The sequence below is a fragment of the Bubalus bubalis genome, chromosome 17 (genome assembly GCF_019923935.1).
Source record: "Bubalus bubalis isolate 160015118507 breed Murrah chromosome 17, NDDB_SH_1, whole genome shotgun sequence".
NCBI classification, from domain to species: domain Eukaryota; kingdom Metazoa; phylum Chordata; class Mammalia; order Artiodactyla; family Bovidae; genus Bubalus; species Bubalus bubalis.
Genome location: NC_059173.1, coordinates 11,192,814 through 11,217,638, shown reverse-complemented (window position 1 = coordinate 11,217,638; position 24,825 = coordinate 11,192,814). Strand labels below are relative to the sequence as shown.

The 24,825-nt window shown below is 47.0% G+C and overlaps 1 protein-coding gene across 7 annotated transcripts in view; it reads right to left on the bottom strand.

The window, feature by feature from the left end:
- Positions 1 to 24,825, bottom strand: part of RPH3A (rabphilin 3A) — a 277,513-nt gene that overhangs the window by 27,679 nt on the left and 225,009 nt on the right. For all 7 annotated transcript variants that reach the window (XM_044930102.2, XM_006052994.4, XM_006052996.4 and 4 more), the window contains 4 exons: positions 20,365 to 20,511; positions 3,027 to 3,156; positions 1,480 to 1,566; positions 1,162 to 1,333 (listed from right to left, as the gene is read on the bottom strand). In XM_044930102.2, the coding sequence (XP_044786037.2) occupies positions 1,162 to 1,333; positions 1,480 to 1,566; positions 3,027 to 3,156; positions 20,365 to 20,511 (536 nt within the window). The remainder of the gene's footprint in view (positions 1 to 1,161; positions 1,334 to 1,479; positions 1,567 to 3,026; positions 3,157 to 20,364; positions 20,512 to 24,825) is intronic.

Here is a 24,825-nt window from a genome sequence, read left to right as displayed (position 1 = left end):
AAGTGCAATAAAGCAGGTGCAATAAAACAAGGTATGCCTGTAGCATCTCATTTAATCTTCAAAATAACCCCATGAATAATTAACCTCATTTTATAGATGAGGAAAGAGTTTCAGAGAAGTTAGATTACTCATCCAAGCTAACACAACTTGTAGGCTGCAAAGCTGGAATTTAAATTCAGGTATTCCTGGGCTCAGATATTCAATGTTGACAGTTATGCTATGCAGTCTTCTCATCTTAGAGGGAGTAACGCTTAACCAGGGAGAAAGATGCTCTAGTGATGGAAACCCAGGGCTACAGAGTATGTTGACAGTTTGGTGAGTCTCTGCAAAGAGCAGAAATTGCTCATGCCTTGCCAGGATAAAAGTATTTGTTGAGTGCCTTTTGAGTGTCAGACATGTTACTGGGTGCCTTGAGAACCTATGATTGGGCACTTCAATTTTGGCGACCTTCAACTATAACTTTCCTTTCAGAAGTACCGCCTGCACTCAACTCTGGAATTGTCGTTCAGACCAGTTTTTATCACTTCATCAAAAGTACTGCAAGAGCTTTATGTGGTCAGTCTTAGTGGCCTTATTAAATTAAAATGTGTTCTATTGAGGTTACATTTTTTTTTTTTTACTGTTTTGTCACTCTTTTATTATCATTTTAATAATTAATAAAAATAGATAATAGTGATAATATCCATAGTAGCAGTAATTTTCTTTTTGCTAATTTCCTTTTTATTCATCTTTCACTTTTAATTAGTCCAGTTTTGGATTTGCTGGTGATTGATATAAGAAATATCAGGAGAAAATAAGGCCTTTTCAGCAAGCCTCCAATCCCCTGTCCTCCAGACTCCAGTGTGTATTTTGGTGCTGGGAGTCTTTCTTAGTTCCTAATTTTGACTTCCATCTCTGCTGTACCTCTAAATACTCCATCAGGGATGACAACAAAGCCTTTTGGGAGCCTGGCATTGCTGGAGAGTTCCCTGTGCTACTCTCTTGATAAGGGTTCATAGTGAGTTGTGAAAGGGACATAGGAGTTCTAGACCGAAGCCCAGAGGCTGGCTGGCTATCCACCAGCTGGGCAGAAACATAGACATGATGTCAGGACACCCTTCAGGTAGACCAGTTAGCCAAGATCTGTCCTTGGTCCTGAAAGAAGCAGCTGTATTTTCCTACCTCGAGTTGGAGCCCGGGCAGGGTGCTTGGACTCAGGAGTGGGCTGCTCAGGGGCAGCGGGCACAGGCTCACTGACTGGCTGCTGGGGCTTGTTCTTCTTTATGGGCATAGGCTGTGGGAGGACCTGTTTGGGGAAGCCCTTGAAGAACCATGCTCCAGAGCGCTTCCACACCTGGAGGAGGAGAGGTAGAAGATGAAGTCATGGCAGCTGAGCACTATTGCTCCTGTCTTGATGAATGCTAATTTTCCACTTTGCTCCCTGTCCTCAGAGCACCCACACAATAGGCTCCAGGAGCCGAAGGGGACCCGTCCACTCACCTCTCTCTGCTCGATGCAGATTTTGCAGAGCCATACAGGGTGTGGGCGGTTGTTGGAGGTCTCCACCCCACACTTGGTGCAGACATTCTGGAGACAAAACACAGCCCAGTGCACACTTAAGATATGTCAGGCTCGGAACTGCTGGCAATCAGAAATGGCTGGGAAGGGTGGCAATGAAGCCCCATTCTCCCTTGTTCCTCACCTGCCTCCCATGATCAAGGCAGTTAGAATAAAGTTCTAATTTGAGTCTTGATTTCTGATAACAAGAACTGGAGTCATTCCCAAACCCTCAACGCAGGGATTCTCCAAGAGTCTCTGTGGGGCCTGAGTTTTCAGCATCCACACCAGGGAGATCATTGACATAATTTTTTAAAGAGTGACTATTTATCTGTTTCTTACTTTATTTCTTTTTTCTTTCCCAAATGAACTGGAGACAACCTAGACTATGACTATAGATTCAACTCCTTACAAAGAAGGAAGTTATCTGAATAAATGCTGTGACTATGCGATGGAACATTATACTTTTGGCTGAGTTTCCTGCCAATCAAAACAAACAGGTCACAAAATTCTCACTATCTAGTTGACTACAGAAGGCAGGTTTTTTGGAGTAGATAACCTTCCCCCAATATTCAGGTGATATTATGGATCTCTCCAGCTGGATTGTTCCTTTGAATTCCTTTCCTGGGAATCAGACAGACCCAAGGACAGTTGTGTTTCTGTCCTGGAATGGTCAAGTGCAGACAACCTGAGCAGAGGGTACAAGGTGGAGAGCATACAAGCCCCAAGAGTGAATGCTTGAGGCTTTCCTGCCAGTCCAGTGGCTAGGATCTCATCTTCCAATGCAGGAGGTGTGGGTTTGATTCCTGGTTGGGAAGCTAAGATCCCACATGTCTCATGGCCAAAAAACCAAAACATAAAACAGAAGCAATATTGTAATAAATTTAATAAAGACTTTAAAAATAGTACATGTCAAGACATCTGGAAAAAAAAAAAAAGAGTGAATGCTTAAGAAGACCAAAGTCTAACTTGGCCTAACTTGGCTAGAGAGAGGCTTTCTAAAATGGCTTGTACTGTAACCCAGGGTAGAGCTTGCTGTGTATGCTGTCCATGTACACATGTATAGGCATAAGCCCAGCAGTTTTGTGTTTTTTCTGGCCACATGGGATCTTAGTTCCCCAACCAGGGATTGAACCTGCACCCTCCCGTGGTGGAATCACGGAGTCTTAACCACTAGACTACCAGGAAGTCCCCCAGTATGCTCTTTAGGATGACCAATATCTTGCTGAGCCAGAATACCCGTAGGTTCAACGACAGTTCATGTTCTGCCTCATTCTCCCAAGGTCATCCTGTATGGAGCAGAGCTCCAAGGGGACAGAGGGGTCAGCATGACATCTAGGGGAGGAACCATGCACAGGCACAAGAGCATGCTAGAAGGAATCAACCCAAGCTCCATCCCTAAGAGCAAAGGCCCCCAAAAGGCTGGACCCCAGGCTTAGGCCCTCTGCATGGGATGTGCAGGGAAGCAGGAAAGGGGAGGGAGATGGTACCTTCTTACAGTCCTCACACACCACACAGGCGGAGCCCAGCATCCCCAGCTGTTCTCCACACAGGATGCAGCGGTTCACCCCGTCCCCGGCCACGTTCTTCCTCATGTTCTCTAGGCGGTCCACCAGGCGCCTGGAAGCAGAGTCAGGGTTATATGGACCTTACAGGACCAGGGACCACCAGCATCTCCCTCAATACCTGGCTGATGGCCTTAACCTTTTCTGGGGCACATATTCTTGAGTATCTGATGATGACTAATTGGGCCACTCCCCAGAAAAAAGGTACATACATTCTGATATATTTCAGAACATCATGGAACCCCTTTCCTGTACCCCAAAGCCTATCTATTCTACTAACTTCAGATTAAGAACTTTAATCTTTTCTCCTGTCACCTCCTCCAGGGACATTGTCTTCTGAACTCCAGATCTTTTTATCTAATCGTCTACACAATGTCTTCACTTGGGTCTCAAACTTGCGCTTTCAACTCAACTCTTCATCTTGGTTGCTCTTCATTCCATCCCCAGGAAATCTGCTCCCATTCTCAGGAAGCAGTAGCGCTATCCACTAACTTGCTCCAACCAGAAACCTAGAGGGTCTTTCTGAGCCCCTACTCTCCAGACCTTCAATGACCCTACCAAATCCTATTGTGTCTAACCCCATAACATTTCCAGAATCCACCCACTTCTCTGTCTTCACCACAGCCAAGCCACAGACATCTCTCCTCCAGATGACTGCAGGAACCTCTCAGTCTCTGTGTCTTCATTCATCTCCTTCTATCGTCTGTTCTCCCCACCACAGCCATGGAGAGATTCCTAAAACATAAATCTGATCATGGCACTCCCTCTTCCTCCTAAAACCTTTAGCTGGTTCCCATTCCACAAGGTTTCTGTGATCCTATGCGGTCTGGCCCTGGATAAAACCCTCTTAGTTTTATCTTCTAAGAGTCTTCTCCCTCTTAGTTTTACTTCAGTGTTATAGTTCAGTGGTTCTTTAAGTCTGATGACTAGAACATCAGCACCAGTGTCTCCTGGAAATTTGTCAGAAATGAAAATTCTTGGGCCCCGACCCAGAATAACCTAATCAGAGAGTCTGGGGGTAGGGCCTGGCAATCTGCTTTAGCAACCCCTCCAGGGGATTCTGGCAAAAGTTTAAGGACCACTGCTCTGGTTACCCTGGTCTTCTTTGAGTTCTAGTTTTCCTAACTGCCTCAGTGCTTCTGTATATTCTGTTCCTTGTGCCTGAAACATGCCTTTGCCCATTGCACATCTTTGTGATCTCTCTCTCTCTCTCTCTCTCTCGCACACACACACACACACAATTTTCCTGTCTAGATTCCCCTTATCCTTCATTTTCCATATATATTTCATATTCCAATATCCCCTCCCCTTAGAAAACTTCTCTGACTACCCATTTTATTTACTCTAATTGCAACCCTTCTGCATAGCACTTGCCACATGTATAAGTAATTGTGGGATTGTCTACATTAAGTAATTAGTTAACTGTGAGTCCATCTCTAGATTATGAACTCCCCTGGGTCAGGGATCTTGTCCTCAGGGCCAGAACAGTGCCTGGTCCACAGTGAGTGTTCACACATGATGGTCGAATGAATGAATGAATGAATGCAGCCCACCTCCTAAATATGTAGTCAGCAAAAGCAAGCTGAATTGAATGTCAAGTGACATATAATAGCAACTTATACTTACTGAATACATAGTGCTTATTATACGCTTGGCATGGTATGAAGTGCTTTACCATCCAACCCTAGGAGGTACTATTAATAAGCCATTTTGCAGGTAAAGAAAGTGAGTCACTTTCTTCCCAGGACACACTCTGAATAGCACAAGGCTGCGCATAATGACTCTACCTGTGGGGGCATCCTGCTTCGATCTCAAGTGGGTTGTTTTTGACACGTCCCACCAGCCTGAGGGGCTTCCCAGGTGGCGTTAGTGGTAACCCACCTGCCATCCCTGCAGGAGATGTAAGAGACACAGATTCGATCCCTGGGTCGGGAAAATCCCCTGGAGAAGGAAATGACAACCTCCAGTATTCTTGCCTGGAGAATCCCCATGGACAGAGGAGCCTGGAGGGCTATAGTCCATGGGGTCGCAAAGAGTTGAGCATAACTGAAGCGACTTAGTATGCACACATCAGCCTGAAGTCATCTCCTGCTTTTTCCCTCAAACAAAACCTTATTGTTTCCGTTCCAGCCACCACCAGTGGAATCAGATGAAGTTGGATCCTGCCCACCCCTCCACGTGCTGGCTCTCAGCTGTGGACACCAGAGGCATGAGAACCACTGGGATGGCCCTTGGGCATCACAGGGTCCAGGAGGTCCCTGGCCAGCCCTGCTAGCAGCCACCTGATGCTGACTCTCCCCACAGCCATCTCTCCTCGGTCCTGCCATCCGCTCAAAGCGCTCTAGTCGCTGTGTTATAAATAGCAGCTTCTCTGTGTTCCATTCAACAGGGGAGCCCACGGAGGAGCCGAAAGCAGTTTGTGGGCGCTAGAGCCTGCTGTGACCCTGATCAGACAGGGCTGTTTAGGGAGGCAGCATGTGAAAAAGCAAAGGCAGCACGCTCTCTTCCTCTGCCTCTGCCCCAGCCCTTCCCACATTTTCCCTAGAAATGGTTTTTATAGGATGATGCAATGATGTGAGGCAACCAAATCCAGGGGCTCCCGGGCTCAGTCTCAGTACAGCAGTAGCCAGTGTCTACTGAGCACTTACAATGTGCCAGGCACAGAGGTGAGCACTCCACATGGGTTTCCTCAACAAATCCTTCCAGCAGCACTGCAAGCTGAAGACTATGCTTTTCCTCATTTTCCAAATGAGAAAAGTGAAGCACAGAGAGGTGAATTGAGATACTCAAGTCACACAGTAGGGAGGTGGGTAGGGAAAGCCTGAACTCAGATTCAGGCAGTCTGGCAGTGTGGTTTTTGAGTCCCTGTTCTTTTTTTTTCTACATTTAAGTAAATAAAAAATCTTAGTTCCCTGACCAGACATGGACCTGTGCACGCCTACAGTGGAATCATAGCATCTTAACCACTGGACCACTAGGGAAGTCCTTCAAGTTCCTGTTCTTATTCAGACCTCGCTGCTGCTACTGCCAAGCAGAGCCATGGGGACCTTCTTGAACAGTCCAGCCTCCCCCTGCTCTGTTCCGTTGCCTTTCTCACATCAATGGGGCCTCAATCACTGGTAAGTACCAAGTTGCACACATGAGTCTATCTCTTTTGCCTCTGACTTCTCAGAAGCTGGGATAAGACACCCAACAACTGAGCTGCCATCTAGTTCCCCTAAAGAGTCCCCGACGTAGGATGGAGAAATCTGGATGTTAGCCTTGAATTTTGCCTCTCTGGGATGCAATTTCCTCATCTGTAAAGGAGAAGGTGTTGGGCTAAGTTGGTCATTGTCAAATTGTGTTTTATGGCACCCCAGAGGTTCCTCAGAGACCATCTTGGGGCCACTCACTGGAGTGGTATAGCGGGAGTAATGCTGAGAGCTATTTCATTCAGAGTATATCTGTGTTTATCTCTTTCATTTGTTTGAGCTTTTGGATTAGATTTCCTTCAGAAAGTTGGTTCCACTATTTAAAGAAACAGTTTGAAGTTGTCTGGAGCAGACAGATTTGAAGATGCTTTTCAATGCCATAGAATTACCAAATGTTATGCGACAATGGTAAGCTAATGGAGGCAGAGGATGGTAATTGCACAGTGTCATATATATATTTTTCTTTTTTGGAGACACATATTTGTTCTCACATTTTTTTCCCTTCATCCACAGCCAGATGAAGTGATTAATCTAGCCAGAAAGTAGTTACATTTTGTTCTTCTCACTCTATCAGTGGTGGTGATGGTGGTGAAGGGGGCAGTCCCAAAGCACAGAGAGCACTAAGCCTGGGCTAGAATCTAGTTCTATGCACCAGTAAACCATCTTTGCTTTTCATGAGTTTCCCTTGTGGCCTTCTGCCTCGAGTCAAGCTTTGCCAACCCAGCTCAGGAAGAGAGCATGGGCTAGATGACCCAATTCTAAACTGCAGCATACTTTACTCAGGAAACCTAGAAGGCTCACCTGCTGCCACTTGCAAACCCACACTCTTGCATCCCTCTCAAGATGCTTGCTCCTTCCATCATTCAGTCCTCAACTCCAAAAGGCCCCATTAACATGCATTGTACTGGGAGTGCCTCATTAGCTTATATCAGTGGCAGCAAACGGCATGGAAAAACAGATTGAAGATCATCCAGATCTCTCAGCATAGTGACCCTTGTTATTTGTGAATTCAGTACAGACCAATAAAGAGAGAGGGTAGTGGAGTAGGGTTGGGCAGACCTTCCTTCTCTGCTCAAAGACAGGGATGAGCAGGGTGGCAGGTGTGGGGATGTTTCCTGTAGCCTGACCATTCGGACAACCTCTCTGCAGCCCCAGATGCTAGGGCCTCAACAGGGAGGGCCTGAATAGCCAAGGAGCATAAATTTGGAAATAAAACTTTGCAGGGAACTAAGTCCAAATTATGTCATGAAGACCATGAGTCATAGATGAGTCTATCCTGGTGATAAAATATTTCAGTTTCTTCACCCCATAAGGAATGTTTCTTGTTACCAGTCTTGGCAGGAAAGTCCTATATGCACTATGAAAGACGCCTGTAACCCTCAATGCATGTTAATGACCCAGAAGAATTAAAAAAAACAACAACAACCAATGCCTGGGGTCCCAGCTCTAAGACTTCTCAGTTATGGATTTGATTACACTCGGAAACCAGTATTTCAGCCTGTGGTCCTGTTGACGCATGGGGTATGTTCTGCAAATGGATGGTCCATCTAGATTACCCTAGAAGAGTGTTCAACATTCAGATTCTATGGGACTGGGATGGGTTCCAAGTGTCTGTAGCTTGGAGTAGCTCCCTATGGGATCTTGGTGCTGGTGAATTTTTGGCCACATTTTGAGAAATGCTTCGGTAGGGAAGGAAGCAGTGGGACAAATCACACAAGAAAATGCTCTCCTCATTATGTTAAGTGGAGGAAAACCCCCCAAATCCATGCAGAACTGTGATCATGATATAAGGCTGGGTTTGGAACAAGCTCATCTGAATACATGTGCCTAGTGTGCATCAGGCCAAAAAAAAAAAAATTAGAAAAGAAACACACTGAAATATTCACAATGATCATTTCCAGGTGGTGGGATTATGAGTAACTTTTATTTCCGCCTTTAATACCTGTGCTACCCTCTTCCCTTAAGCACTCAGTTAGCTGGACTCCTCTATACTTTCTCAACTTTCTATGATAAACATGAGCTACTTTATGTTAGACAATAAAATTAGCATTTTTGGAGATAGAGAACATGTAGGCCAAGGGTTAAAAGCGATGGCCTTAAATCCTACCCCTCATCCAGTCAATGACCTAGAAAAAGCTTTGTGCTCTGCGTGCTTTCACCCAAACAAAATGTGAGCAGTTAGATGAGATGCACCTCAAGCTTCCTCCCCTGGGCAACACTCAGGGATTCTCAGATGCTGAGGCTAAAGCATCAAGAATTCTCCTTGTGTTTTGAAACTGAAGGACCTTCACTGACAGAGAAGACCCATCCGCATCGGCAGGCTAGCTTTGTTTGCCTGTCTAATGTCTCCACATTAGGTGCCCAATTAGCTGGACACTGTACGTGGCTGTCACTCTCTAGTTATGTCTTTACATGCCTGATTAACTTTATGATTCCTACTCGTGCCTCAGATCCAGGAAACCCATCCATCACCAGGCTGGGTGCTTAAGGGGAGCTGATGGCTATTCAGTGAAGTTGGGTGGGCATCTCCCGTTTCCCAGGATGTTTCCGGAGGCACCAGAAAGGTTAATGGTCTCCTCCTCTGGGCACCAACAGACAACCCCTGGAGGTGGTGGGAAGTGGATTCCCAGGGTGCTCTGACCTTGCTGTCCAAATAGACGCAGATGGGCTATTCATTCATGTGACGAATATTTATGGAGAAACTACTATGTGACAGTAGACAGCAAGGACACAACGGGGAGCAGAACAGATGAGGGGCCTGGCGTCATGGAGCTGGCATTCTAGAGACTCGGACATTTTTACATGATCACATTGATCATCATAATTCAGCTCAGAGAAAGTACTCTGCAGAACAAGCTGTGAGAACTCAGAGGGAGGGACATTAAGTAGGATGGGGCCTCAGAGAAAGTGACCACTGAAATGAGACCTGAGGATAAAGAGGAGCTGGACCAGTAAAGAGGGTGAGGAAAAGCACTGGAAGAAGAAGGAACAGCAAGTGCAAGGGAGTTGAGAGTTGCTTAACAGGGCTTGGGCGGAACGGCAGAAGATGAGTCTGGAGGGGTGGGCAGGGGCCATTCCCTGCAAAGTCTTGAGTCTAACAGTGATGGGAAAGCATGAAAGGTAGAGGTAGAGGAAACCCAACTTCCCCCATTTTGAGACAATGTATGGACATATGAACGGAGCCCCTGGAGTCTTGGAACATGAGTTTCAAATGCCAAAGGGGTTCTAGGTGGAATGAGGCAGGCAGGTCACCAGACTTTGTCTACACATGGGAGGGACCGGGTCTCTTGAAACTATAAGATTGTCCCCAGTGGCTCTAATTCAGTGGTGAAAGTGTATACTAGCAGCAAGCCCGTGAGATGCCATCGCATGCTAGCTGGCTTAAGGAGTCCCTCTGTGTTAGCTTCTTAGTGCTTCTGTCACAAATTACAGCCTAGTGGTTTATGACAGCACAAAAGTCCTAGAGATTACATACCTGGCCCAGGTTTCACTTAGTCAAGGCACTGGCAGGCAGGGCTGCCTTCTTTCTGCAAGCTCTAGAACATCTGCTCTTTGCCTTTTCTAATTTCTAGAAGCTGCCCACATTCTTTGGCTTGTGGCTTCTCCCTCCATCTTCAAAGCCAGCAGTCTAGCTTTTGCCAATCTTGCTGTTACCCTCCCACCTCTCTCTTATAAGGACCCATGTGATTATATTGGCTATTCCAGGGTAATCTCTGTATCTCCAGATTCTTAATCATACCTGCAAAGTCTCTTTGGCCATGGGAGGAACACAGTCACAGGTTCCAGGGGTTAGGATGTGAACATCTTTGCAGGGTAGCATTATTCTACCCACGACACCTATATTCCTGGGATGCAAGTTCTGTTTCCACCTGGTTCAGGTCAGAATCAGATTCAAGTCCTTTTCTCTGGAGCAAGGTTTGGGCAGTTCCTCCCTGCCTGGCTGTGGATGTCAGAAAAATCAAGTTTTTGGACTCTGTGAGTTTCTGATCACCTTCTCTGGGTACTCAACCCCAGGAAAACATAGAGTCTCTCCACATGTGCACACGCACATGAACACTTGCACACACACACACACACACACACTCTTTGAGAATTAAGAAATGTGAGGCACTTATGATGCAGGAGTTGGGGTGTCCATTCTTCAGTGACCTTGCTTGGGTGCACAGTGGACTTTGGGCTTTGGACTTTGGACTTTGCGATTTCCTGGCTCTGAGACTTTAAGAAAGTTACATAACCTTTCTGAGCTTCTGCTTTCCATCTGTATATTTAATGAAAACAAAGTCCTTGCCACCTGGAATTGTTGCAAAGATAAAACGAGAGTGTTTGTAAAATGCCCGGAACACGGTAACTACTCAGTTGTGGCTGCTGCTAATTATTTCTTCTGGAAATTTGTAGCTTTAATAGCTCCCTATGCTCACATTTTTTTTTCTGTGTAACCAGGGTGCTAAAATCTGCACATGAAATCCATCTTTCTAAAGCTTTTAAAGAGGCTGCCGTGACTAGAAACTGACAGAACTCATGTGCCCGTCTCTAACCACACACACAGATGGAACATACAACCACACAGGAACATGGGTGTGGTTGTCGCCCGCATACAGAGCATGCTTTCACACACACACGGCTGTACACACTCTGCTTTTGCAAGGAGCCTAGCCCTAGTTGGCTGCCTTCTGCAGACAAGGATACCAGCCAACTGCAGATCTGATACTGCTTGTTCGTTGAGCTCAGCCTTCCTCCAAAAAATCCAAATTGGCCCCAGAAATGTTCAGGCAACTGCTTTAGAGCTTTCAAACTGGCATTGCTGCAACATCTTGATGAATGTTGAAGAGAAGCCTAATAGATGTACAATTGCTCCAGAAAGTAGGTTTAATGGGGTGAGCTGCAGAGCTGAGAAGAACACCCTGCCTGTGAAGGTGTATTGGCTGTACGTGCTGGTCCCTGAACTGGTGAGGAAAATGGCGAAAAGCTGGGCCTCCATCACTGATGGTGTGGAGACAGAGAGCTGCCTTTAGAGCCATGATGGAGCGCGACTGCACGATGGTTTGGAAGACGCAGCGGAGTGAGAGAGTGTGTCATGTTGTATCTCTCTCTCCCTCACATACACACACCATTAATTCCAGAGTCATGCTGCTTTCCCCATCACCCTAATTGCCAAGTGGGGAGATGCTACCACTAGGTTTATTAGACTTGGCATTTCCTGAAGTCTAGTCTGGGTCATCTAGACTGTGAACATGGCTGCTCTGAAGGGGGCTGGTCTGAGACTCCAACGCCAAGGTCTCTCGGGAACCTGTCCTTAAATGACTAAGTCCCTCCATCATGAAGCCATGCTGCCGGCATGCAGAGTGCATGCAGTTCAGACTCATTAATTTCTACTGCTGTTTATTACCGTCACTAGCTGGGGAGCTGTTGATCCTACTCTCTCTCCTTGATGGATTGGTCAGTGGGATTCCTGTCTGGACCCCAGCACTTTGGGGAAGGGGGTCACCCCGGGTCAGGGTTGGAGCCAAGAGAGAAAGCCCGAGGGCTCCGCTGGGCTAATGTAGTCAGCCAGGCAAGGAACTGGGTCATTTAAACCCAATAATAGCAACAGTTATCTGGTGCTGTGCTAAGCATTCCTTGTGCATTGTTTTCCTTAAGCCATACAACCTGTGAGGTCAGTTCTATTATTCACTCCCATTTTGTGGGGGGTGGGGGAGCGGAGAACAAGGCACTCAGACAGGAAGTCACTTACCAAGGGCACAGAGCCAGCAGGTGGCCGAGATGCGACTGGAGCCTGGGTCTAGCTATTTGGACGCTGTTACCCGCTTTGGAAGAATGAAGCCTTTGTTTCTTTTCAGTGCTTACAGTTGGGGCACCTCCTAACTCCTGCACCTGCCCTTTCTTGTCATGGAAAGTAGGGTTGAGAGAATATGCTGCTGAGGCCCACAAGGGACAGTGAAAGGTGAACTGCCCCACTGTAGGAAGAAGTGTGTGACACTCAGTCTTTTAACCTGAGTGAATATATAAGACACCCTGTAAATTATTGACTTCCCTGAAGCTCTGAAGTCATTTGTCAATTGCCTTCCCTACCTGCACCTCTGAAAGGCAATAAGATAATGCGGAAAGACAGATTCAAGTTCAGAGTTTGGTTTGGCCATGAAAAGACTGTGTACCCTGGGCAAGTGCCTTAACCTCTCTGAACTTCAGTAATCTCATCTGTGAAGTAAAGACAGTAGTCTGTCACTCTGAGAGGACATAGTAGGGATTAAAGGTAATGCAATATATTTGAAAGTTCCTAATAGAATGCTTGGCTATAAATGATTATCTCTCTATCAGTCAGTTCAGTTCAGTCACTCAGTTGTGTCCAGCTCTTTGCAATGCTATGGACTGCAGCACGCCAGGCTTCCCTGTCCATCACCAACTCCCAGAGCTTGCTCAAACTCATGGCCATCGAGTCGGTGATGCCATTCAACCATCTCATCCTCTGTCGTCCCCTTCTCCTCCTGCCTTCAATCTTTCCCAGCATCAGGGTCTTTTCCAGTGAGTCAGTTCTTCACATCATGCGGCCAAAGTACTGGAGCTTCAGCTTCAGTATCAGTCCTTCCAATGAATATTCAGGACTGATTTCCTTCAGAATGGACTGGTTGGATCTCCTTGCAGTCCAAGGGACTCTCAAGAGTCTTCTCCAACACCACAGTTCAAAAGCATCAATTCTTGGGCACTCAGTTTTCTTTATGGTCCAACTCTCACATCCATACATGACTACTGGAAAAACCATAGCTTAAATCTCTCTATAGAATAGCAGAATAGGCATCTAACTCTGAAGCCAGCCAGTCTGGGTTTGCAATCCCAGTTTGCTTATTAGCTGTGCAACCCTGGGAAGTTGCTTAACCTCTCTGTCCCTCAGTTGCCTCATCTGTAAAATGGGAATGATAATAATATGGCTTAATGCATAAAGCTGTTGTGAGGGTTACATAGATGAATCTGCTTAAAGCTTTGAGTACCCTGCCAACACATGGTGTTTTTTATTTTTATTATTTTATTATTTTATTTTATTTTTATTTTATTTTATTTTATTATTATTTCCCTAGAAGTTGAGTTATGGTTACAGGAAAATTCTCATTTGTTTCTTCTTCCTTTTTTGAGTCACTCAGCAAGAAGGCTAGAGCAGTGATTCTCAACAGGGCGTGATTTTGCCCCTCAAGGGGGCATTTGGTGATGTTGGGAGACATTTTGGATCGTCACAGCTTGGTAACAGTTCCAGTTACTACAGGCATCCAGTTGGAGGGAGCCAGAGGGAGCTGCTAAAAAATTCAGGGCACAGAACCACACCCACCAGAAAGAATTATCTGTCTCCAGATGTAAATAGTGCCAAGGTTCAAGAACCTTGGGCTAGATGGACTTGGATGTGGACATAGTCCAACTCCAACTCCCCATTTTATAGATGAGGTCTGGTAAACCTCAAAGTTAAAATTATTCAATGAGAGACTTAGTCAGTTGGGTTTAGAATTATCCAACATGCATTCATTTGCTCTCTTCTTTTTATGCCAGGCACTGGACTGCTTAACAAATTAGGAAGACATCTGTTTTCACTGGAGGCTTCCCATATAGCTCAGCTGGTAAAGAATATGCCTGCAATGCAGGAGACCCCGGTTCGACCCACTCCAGAATTCTTGGGCTTCCCTGGTGGCTCAGCTGGTAAAGAATCCGCCTGCAATGCAGCAGACCTGGGTTTGATCCCTGGGTTGGGAAGATCCCCTGGAGAAGGGAACAGCTATCCACTTCAGTATATTGGCCTGGAGAATTCCATGGACGGTATAGTCCATGGGGTTGCAAAGAGTCAGACACGACTGAACGACTTTCACTCATTCACTCACTATTTTCATCTTGTGCAAACAGATTCCCTGTATTATTAAGGATGCATGGACATAACAAAGTGTTGATCTGATCCCTTGAAAAACTGAGGTACTACTCAGTGTTTCTCAACATTTGGGGGTTCAGAATCCCCCCAAACTTGATGACATCTATGAATATTTCTTCTTAAAAATGAATACATACACACAGATAACTATGTTTATAATATCAGGATGCCCCAGAACCCCCGAGTTCTATCCACAGAATGTCTAGGACTCCAAGTTAAAAAAAAAAAAGTAGCAGGGTGGCTTGCTGTCAGTTTGTCAAGCCATAGGAAAGATGCCTAGCTAATTAGATGCAGCAAATTCCAAGCAATATTACTCACTTCTCCCTCTGTCCACACTTTGAGAAAAATTCTAGGCTAAGACTATAGGGGATGGTGGAACTGAGATGGGGAGGTGACAGAAATCCAACAGATTTTGTCAACAACAGTCTCCCAGTGTCTCTTTGACTTCCTCCTCCATCACAGTGTTTGGACACCAAGGTTAATGACAAATCCTAATTACTTCTTCGGATCCATCTGTTGAGGGACATCAACCTCAAATGGAAACCACCAGGCTGCCTGTCCCCTTGCAGACAGAATATATGAGCAAATGCCTTTGAGAGGTTCTGAAGGAAAGAAATATGATAAAGACATGGAGGAACCTACCAGGGAAACAAAACAAAAACAAAACCTGCACACACAAGTTTCCCCAGGCAAATGTTTAATTCCAGATTTAATATGCTTTAAAAGTCCTGTGGGCACCCTCTGGGTGTCTGTTCAATTCACAAAGGACCTTGGCACTCTCTTGAGAAGCACTCAGCATCCTTGTTTGTGTAGCCTGGCACCTCTGGTCACGGCTGATTGGATGAGAGGCAGGCACTTAGGGTGACCTGGACCAGAGTTCCTTTCTTGGGAATTTGGAATTAGGGCTAAGAAGAATTATAGCAACTGAAGAGGTATAGTATGTGACTATATTTTCTAAGATGTGGATGAGAAGCAGAACTTCCGTGAGTCTAGGCTGTGTCCTTGCAACCCTTAAGATACCTCTGAAATCTTGTATTCAGTTCCCCTTTTTGCCTAATGGAGTAGAATCTCCAAAGAAAACTCCCATTTACAGCTTCTTCCCCTGGATGTGTAAGTCATTCTTCCAGGAAGAGGTGGATCTCTTTCTCCTCTCCAGTAGAACCCAGTGGAGGGATGCTCTACCAGTCCCAGACCTAGCTGTTAAGAATCCCGATGACTTCCGCCTTTGCTTTCTTTGCCAGGTAAAGGAACTCAGGTCAGACGACTAAGTAAAGAAAGATTTCTTGGAAAGAGAGCGGCCATGCAGAGCACACTGTGTGAAAGGGTTGGAGCTTTCCTGGCCCTTCCAGTCCAACCCAGTCACTCATTGAATGCAGTTGAAAGAGTGACCCCTTGCCCATGCTACACGGAGCAGAAAATCAATCTGTCAGAGTCCTGCCTAAATTCTTAACCCACAGAATCATGAAAAATAGTAAATTGTGGTTGTTGGCAGTCAGTAAGTGTCGGGTGGTATGTGATGCGGTCACAGATAACTCAAACAGTCTACCTGGAATTAATTTCCTTTCTTGCAAGCCAAATGTCCTAACTAGTATAGAAAGTTTACAGCAGTCAGGCCATGCAAAATAAATTCTGAGATCCCACTTAGCCTTGAATAAGGAATGTGGGGACAAATGAGGCTCTTTAATGAATTTCCCTTCTGGCTATCATCCTTCCCTCTAGGGATGCTGAAGAGAGTAGAGCTTGATTGTGGGCCGAGTAGTGAGTGAAGGTTTAGACACCCTCTTGGTCAAAAGCAAAGAGGCTCCAAGGCGAGAACCAGCTCTACTCAGCTGCATTGCCTGGGACTCCCTGGGGCATCTAACTCTAGCTAAACCACCCCAGGGAGGCAGCGCCTCCTGGGACACCTGAGGCTGATTCTCACTTGGAATTCTCCACAGCCTTAGGACCATGGAGACAAGTTCTGACAGCTTTGGAGGTAGAAACAGGTTAGTAAGATCACTGGGAAGGAATCACTGGGCCAGTATAGAAGGGATTCTAGTTTCTAACTCCCCCAAAAGTGGGTGAAGTTGGTCAGTCATGTCCAACTCTTTTTGACCCCATGGACTGTAGCCTACCAGGCTCCTCTGTTGTGGAATTTTCCAGGCACGAGTACTGGAGTGGGTTGCCATTTCCTTCTCCAATGTCCCCTCCAAACCTAAGCTTTAAACGTTCCTATATTCTGCAGAGTCTAACAATTTTGAGGCCAGGCCTTCAGGAAAGACACCTAATAGGAGCATAATTCTGAGAGTCAGCCAGAGAGGGACATGTCTCTTAGCTCTGCGTGACTTTGGACAAGTGACCTAGATTTTCTAAGCCTCAGTTTCCTCAGCTGCAAAATGAGGATAATAATAGAACCTACTTGATCGGGCTGAGAGGAGCAGTTAATGAGTTAAGCCTATATGAAGTTTTTAGATTCAGTGTTTGGCACACAGTAAATACTCAGCCTATAAATGGTACCCATTATAATGATTGCTTATTATGTAAACAATGACTTTGCATATCTCTCAGATGACTGTTAGGTAACAGAAAAGGAAGTTCAACATCACAGAGCTGGTATCTGGGCCCAGAAGGGGACACAGTTATACCCACAGGTTTAATAGAAAGAGCTCATTTGCTGAGAGAGACAGCCAATAACATGGTACAAGGTCCTCCACCAGATACTCCCAAATACTTTACAGTCAGAACAGGAAGGATTCTGAGACCCAGGGTGACCTGCCTTACTGGATGTGTGGGGAACTGAAGCCCCCAAGGCTCATTAACTGAGCCTCAGGTTCTGGAGGGGGAACCCCGATGGCACCCCGTTTTCAGCCTCACTCTGTGCCTGATGTGTCGCTCTCCTTTCATCTGACTCCACTCTGATCCTCTCCCAGGGAAGTGTGGGTTGAACAGGAATGAGGGCAGGTTCGAGCTCATAAGACACAAATAGCATGGCTTTGCCTCTGGCGATGCTACCAGCGGGGGCTGGCAGCTGGAAGGGCGCGGGGAAACAGCGGCAGCCAGAATCCTCCAGGACTGTCCTGCCTCCTGGCAGGATGAGAAAATGTAGTGTTTCAGCAAGGGGACACTCTGTCACCATGCGCTTGGTCCTGGCTTCACTGGAAGGCTCTCAGATCTCCTTCAGGGGAAGCCAGGGGCTTGCCAAACCACAGTCTCGGGCATAATTCTAGAACGGAGGCCTTGGTCGGTGTAAAGAAACACATTTCCTCAGCAAATGTGTTGTTAAATGATCATCACCATTAACTGAGCATGTGCCCTGTGTCAGGCACCATGATAATATTTTGCATGTGAATTAAACATTCCCAGAGAAGTGTGTGCTGAGTTATCCCTATTCTTGCTGTCCTTCAGTCACTAAGTCGTGTCTGACTCTTTGCGACCACCTGGAATGCAGCACACCAAACTTCCCTGTCCTTCGCTATGTCCTGGAGTTTGCTCCAACTCATGTTCATTGAGTCAATGATGCTATCCAACCATCTCATCCTCTGTCACCCGCTTCTCCTCCTGCCTTCAGTCTTTCCCGGCATCAGGGTCTGCAGAGGCTCAAATCAAAGGCACCTACTTCCTGTGTGTTCATAACATCATTTTCCATCCAGGAATAAAATGATCTGCAGAGCTTCCCCATTTTGCAGATGAGGAAATTGAGGAAGGAGGAGCTCAAGTGGCTTGTGCAAGGTCACACAGGGGATTAGAAATAGGGCTGGAATTTGAACCCAAGTCTCTCTGACTCTGGGGCCTCAGGGGTTAACTGCTGTGCTCTTCTACCACGTCACCAGATCAGGCAATGTAGCAGGACATGGGGGCAAAGCAGGGAGCCCATCTACCCTGTTCTTGAATGTTCAAGCTAGAATCCACTTAATTCACAGAGATCCCCTTAATTTACACCCAAAGGCAGCCCAGTCAACAGGGATAGATTCTGATATAAATCTAAATCAGCAAGTCATAGTGTCTTCTCTGGAAATTTGGACCCTGGACTACAAAATTCCAAGCTCTCCAGCCTCATGGCCACAGGAGATGCAGAAAGAAACTGACTTGGGTGGGTGGGAGGAGCACTGTCTGCCGTGTTCACTCACTCACTCCACAAATACTTTACCGCACACCTACTATGTACTAGGTCTGGGGATTCCATGGCGAACAAAACAGGTAACAATGTCTACACTCAGGAATCTTATCATCTGATAGGGAGAGACACACAACAGTCAAACTCAATGTAAAATACAAAGCGTGTTAGCTGGTGGGAAAGTGCTATGTAGGAAAAAGGTTGGAAGTTCTTGCCTCCAAGCAAGAATTTAACATCCATATCCTTCTGCAAGGATATCCTATTTGCAAGGCTGAGGCCCCTTGTTGGTTGAAGTGAACACACACTCAAGCTCATACCCACACACTCACAAAACCTCCAGCCTGGACAACTCCTCACTCCTGATATATCTTTTTAAAAGCAAAATAAAAACTCAGCCATGTAAGCAAGCCCCTCAAGACCTCTCCCCATTAGCAACCTACCCAGGAAGCTGATGGAGGGCTGAACACAAGCTGACTCCGCCTGTGTGTTATCTGCCACTTGCCAACATCACCTCTGATCGCCCCAGCCCACCCTGAACAAAATGATCTGCAGAGGCTCAAATCAAAGGCACCCACTTCCTGTGTGTTCAGAACATCATTTTCCTCCCAGGAATCTTGTTAACACCCTGCTGAGTGGATGGGCGGGGAGATGAAAGGACACCCCAGTGCCCAACCAGTTGCAAGCAGTCAGCAAAGGCTGCTCCCCACTCTGCCCCAGGGAAGAAAGTTCTGGGAAGGAGGTGACATCTCGGTGACCCCTCCCATTTCCCATCTGAGGTTCAGTCTTGGAGGACCGATTGGTGGCCTCCCTGAGTCCTGGCAGTGGAAACTTCTACCCACGTCATGAACTGCACCCCCCAACCCCAAACACACACATACTCACTCTTCTCCCAGGCACGCCTCCCCTCTCACTTCCCCATCCACCCCTCCCAAGCCCATCTGCTAGCCCTCCCTCTCTCTCTAACACTGCCCTGGCTCACTGACGCTGTCACTCCATGACACACACTCGCCACACACCCTTCTTCCATCCCTTATGTGTTTTTGTTACCTCTGCCCTCCAAACTCTGCTTTCCTCCCCCCTACCATTCGTTAAATGCAAAGTATGCCCAGGCCACTTGATGCGAAGAACCAACTCATTGGAAAAGAACCTGATGCTGGGAAAGATTGAAGGTGGGAAGAGAAGGGAACGACAGAGGATGAGATGGTTGGAATGGCATCACCGACGTGATGGACATGAGTTTGAGTAAACTCCGGGGGTTGGTGATGGACAGGGAGGCCTGGCATGCTGCAGTCCATGGGGTCTCAAAGAGTCGGACGCGACTGAGTGACTGAACTGAACTGAATGCCCAGCCCTGGGCCAGGAATGATACAAGCTTCACTTCACTCCTTATGACTGTCCTATGGGACAATGACTTTTATTTCCCCCATTCTAGAGAGAGCAAACCGAGGCTCAGGGGGTGAAGCAACATGCATGGGAGCTGTAGCTGGTAAGCAGGGAGTGGGGATGGAACCCTGAGTTCTTGGCATCCAGACCCACCAGCTTAATCTCTGAAGCCTCACTCTCACGCTGGCTCCCCTTTAGGAAGGATCTCTCCCGTTCTCTCATATAGTTCATTTCAGGCGTGCGCTCTCTTTCCCATACTGTGTCTTTGACGTAGACTTGCTCCCCCTTACCTCACCCTCAGCTGTATGTTCTAGAACCTGCATGGCCTATGTCACTAGAACACATTTCTGTGCAGCCGAAATGGTGAGACAACTGTGCTCACACACACACCTCCAGCCTCCAGAGACAATCTCCCATCTGCCTCTGAGAAGGCACCCCCCTTCTCCATCTTTAATGCACCTCCCCAGCCCAGATGGCCCCCTCCCCAGCCAGCCCCCAGCCCACTCTCTCCTCTGTTCTTTTCTCCTCTCCTGGCTGTCTCATCTCCTGCACCGAGGATTCCGGCTCTGCCTGAGTGGGTGGCTCAGCGTGTCACAGATGACAAATCCCAAAGGCAGCCCTGCCCCGTGCCCTCCCCAAGCACCCCGCCCTGGGCAGCACGGCCCTCCCAGAATGGAGGGAAGCGCAGGGCCTCACCCGATTCGCTCCTGTTCCATCTCTTCCATCTTCTCAGCGCGAGCGATCACCCTGTTGATGATTTCCTTCTCCTCATCTGTCAGCTCTTCCTGTTTCCTCTGTCTGTCCGGCTGACTGCTGGGGTGGACAGACCATCCTGTCTGGAGCCTGAAAGGTAATATGGGAAGGCGTGAGGCTGGAGAGAAAGTAGGCCGTTGTGGTTAGGCTCTAGCCTCTGGAGTCTGGTAAACCTCAGTTCAAATCCCTTCAGGCAAAAGAATCCCAACCTCTCAGAGCCTCAGTTTGCTTATCTCTACAGTGGGACACGCGGAGGCTTTGCAGGTGGCACAATGGTAAAGAATTCACCTGCCAGTGCAGGAGATGCAGGAGATAGGGGTTCAATTCCTGGGTCAGGAATGTTCCTCTGGAGGAGGACATAGCAACCCACTCCAGTATTCTTGCCAGGAAAATTCCATGGACAGAGGAGACCAGTGGGCTGCAGTCCACGGGGTCGCAAAGAGTAGGACGTGACTGAGCAACTGAACACACACACACACACACACACACATACACACACACACAGTGGGGAACATATACATCCTTCATAGGGTTCTGCTGAGTTTATTTTTCTTAAGTGCTTAGCATATGGCAGACACTCTTGACTTGACATTTGCAGGAAGTTCATGGAAACCTGGGCTTCCCCTGTGGCTCAGACAATGAAGAATCTGCCTGTAACGTGGGAGACCTGGCTTCTATCCCTGGGTTGGGAAGATCCCCTGGAGAAAGGAATGGCTACCCACTCCAGTATTCTGGCCTGAAGAATTCCATGGACAGAGAAACCTGGCAGGCTACAGTCCATGGGGTTGCAAAGAGTCAGACACAACTGAGCAACTTTCACTTTTCATGGAAACCTGGAGGATAATGGTGTTCTCAGGAAAAGAGTCCAAACAGTAGACTTCTGCAACTGGAATGGAAAAGATTCTGGGAGAGTGGTCTGAAGCCCTGGATCCCAGGTTGAATCCAACCCCTACCTGGCACAAAATATGTTTAGTGTGGGCCACAGAATTTTTTTTTTTTTTTTTCAAATTTAAAGTAGTTGCCAACTACACCAGGAGCCGGCATATTGCATATTGAGTGCAGCACTTTCCACAGCATCATCTTTCAGGATTTGGAATAACTCAACTGGAATTCTATCACTACCGGGAGCAGGAGCTCCGCCCATGGCAAAGGTCATGAGGAAGGAGGCTCGGCACACGCAAAGGCAGATCGAGCCTCAGGAGTCCCCCTGGAAATTCTCGAGCATCTACCCCCAAACCAGAGTCTGCCTACTTTCGGCTTTGTGCTCTCACCTACACCTCTGATTTTACAGGGGCTGTCCCCCACTACCTCTCTCTGAAAAAAGAGTTAGCTTACAGCTCCAGTTAATAATTCCTGGGTGTGACAGTGTTTCAACCTACAAACTCCTTTGGAAATCCTCTAGCCTGCCTGAATAGGTTTTTCCGGCCACATGTGATTGTTCAGAGCCTCCCAACTGTGAGAGGCAGGAGATGTTCTAAACTGTCTAAACACAGATTCTTTTGAGTAGTTAAAAGATTGATTAGAAATTGTATTGGTGAAGGGTTTTTCACTTATTGAGCCAATGTTTGCTGCTAAGTCTCCATACTCCTTACCTACTGTGTCCTTGGCAGTGTATTGATTGATATAATGGGTGTATAGAAATGTAAGTAGTAGCCTCAATGTTTGTAACCTTGGACCCTTGAGTTAATTCTTGTCTTGATTGAGCCCACCTCACCTTTGCCCTATAGGAATGCAGCTTTGTCCAGTGCTTTTTTGGAGGCTGGTGCCTGACTTTGGAATAATCACCTTTAGAGAAAGATAAGTTTCTTAAAATGTTAACAGGCCTCCTGGCCAGAAGATGATGTAAATCACCTGAACTTTTGCATATGATAAGTTTGAAAGCGTGGCTTCGATTAGGACCAGGAACTGCTGTCCTTGCATGACTCCACCCCTTCCCCCATTATCCTCTATGCACAACTTTAGGTATAAAAACTACTTTGGAAAATAAAGTGCGGGCCTTGTTCACCGAAACTTGGTCTCCCCATGTTGCTCTCTTTCTCAAATTCTGGCTGAGTCTCCATCAGGAGCGCGGAACCCGCCATGCTTGCTAATTATGCCTGGGCTTCGAAGATCCGACCGGGGAGGCCTCAGTGTCTCCTCTCCTTCGGGAGAACGGAAGGATGCCTGCGGCTTACGTAAGTGGTGCAAACTTCTTGTCTTGAAGTTTTATTGGTCTTCTGCGTAAACCAAGCTACTCAGCCTCTTTTCTCCACTGAATTTTCCTACTGAGCTATCCTCATTCTATTACTCTTTATATCCTTAATTAACGTTTAATTAAGCAGTTGTTTCCTGATCCTCGCCTACGCCGTCTCTCCTTCGAATACCCTGGATCAGCTGGGGCTGGACCCCGGCACAACTAGTTTTAAAAAAATCTCTCCATTTCACACAAATATCTAGATTTCCTGCCTCCAAAGCTCCTGTAGCATTTTAAGTTCCATCCTGTGCTCTTCTTGACTTTTTTGTTTCAATAAAAAAGCAAATACTGACATGGACTTCCCAGGTGGCGCTAGTGGTAAAGAACCTGCCTGCCCATGAAGGAAATATAAGAGATGTGGGTTTGTTTCCTGGGTTAGGAAGATCCCCTGGAGGAGGGCATGGCAACCCACTCAATTATTCTTGCCTGGAAAATCCCATGGACAGAGGAGCCTGGCAGGCTACAGTCCATGGGGTGGCAAAGAGCTGGACACGACTGAAGCCACTTAGTAGCAGCAAATACTGACATAGTGCCTTCTGGAGGCCCACATTACTTCATTTAATCCTCACAACATTTCTACAAGGCAGGGATGGTTATTGTCTATTTTCTGGTGAAGAGACTCGGGTGTGGAGAAATTAGACAACTTGTCCGAGGTCGCACAGCTCGGAAGTGGCAGAGGTGGAATTCAGACCTGGGCAGCCTGCACACTTAACCTCCCCAATATGAGGTGAATTGAATGCCTATCCGTGTAGCCCCAGGGATGGTGCAGAGGATCAGAGCTGGGTAGAGAGCTAATGCTACAGTCTATGGCAAATTATCATTCTCTCCACTAATAATATCCTCCACCCCCCAGGCACTGAGGGGCATCACCCAAGTGGAATGCAGGGCTCAACACCACTAGAAATTCTTGTCCCTGTTGGGGGGGGAAAATCAGTAATTACGAATCTCCTGGAGCCAGCACCCCATTAGCTGCCAGCCTCTATTACTTCCACTGCTCTAATCACGTCAGTAGGCATGAAATTGCCTTTTGACACTTAAAGTTGAAAATTAAAAGCCCCGTCTCCCCCCTCCTCCCTCCCCACCTCCTCTCACATCCTCCCACCTAAGATGGTTTGTTCAGAAGAGCAGAGAAAGAAGAGTTTGAAAGCAACTGGAAGCAGACGTCTTGCGAGAAAGAGGAGGGAGCGGCCAGGGGAAACCCGGATGGAAACATACCTTGCTTTGGATCAGGGGCCTCTGGGGATGAACAAATGCTAAACATACTCAATGGAAGAAAGATCAATATGGCAGCCAGTCTACCAGATGGTTCCCCAGGATATCTGCCCCCTGGTATTCACTCTCCCTGTGTTGTCTTCTTTCACACTGAATCCCAGCTGGTGCTGTGTGACCAGCTAAATACAATGGGTGTGACCGTGGGTGACTTCCAAGGCTAGGTCATGAAAGACATTGCAACTTTTGCCTTGGTCTCTTGGGTCATTCAGTCTAGGGGAAGTCAAATGCCATGTCATGAGGACACTCAAACATCCCTGTGGAGAGGAACTGAGCCCCCGCCCCACCTCCCCGCCACCCAACAGCCAGCACCAACTTGCCAGTGACCCTCTAGCCCTTGTCAAATCTTCAGATGGCCTCAGCCTTAGCTGACATATGACTGCAGCTCTGCCAGGACCACCTAGCCAAGCCACTCTCAAATATCCACCAACAAAATCTGCAAGAGGTAATAAGCAGTAACTGCTGTTTAAGCCACTGCGCTTGATGTGATTTGTTGTATGGCATTGTTGTTGTTTAGCTGCTAAGTCGTGTCTCTTTGTGACCCCATGAACTTCAGTATGCCAGGCTTCCCTGTCCTTCTCTATCTCCTTGAGTTTGCTCAAACCCATGTCCATTGAGTTGGTGATCCATCCAACCATCACATCCTCTGTCGTCCCCTTCTCCTCTTGCCCTCAATCTTTCCCAGCATCAGGGTCTCTTCCAATGAGTCAACTCTTCACATCAGGTGGCCAAAATACTCGAGCTTCAGCTTCAGCACCATTAGATAATTGGAAAAATCAACCTAGCAGAGGATACAGACAGGGTGGAACAAAGCCCCATCTACAATGCCTATGTTCATTTTCCATTGTTGCATAACCAGTTATTACAAACTTAGGGGCTTTACACAACACACATTTATTATG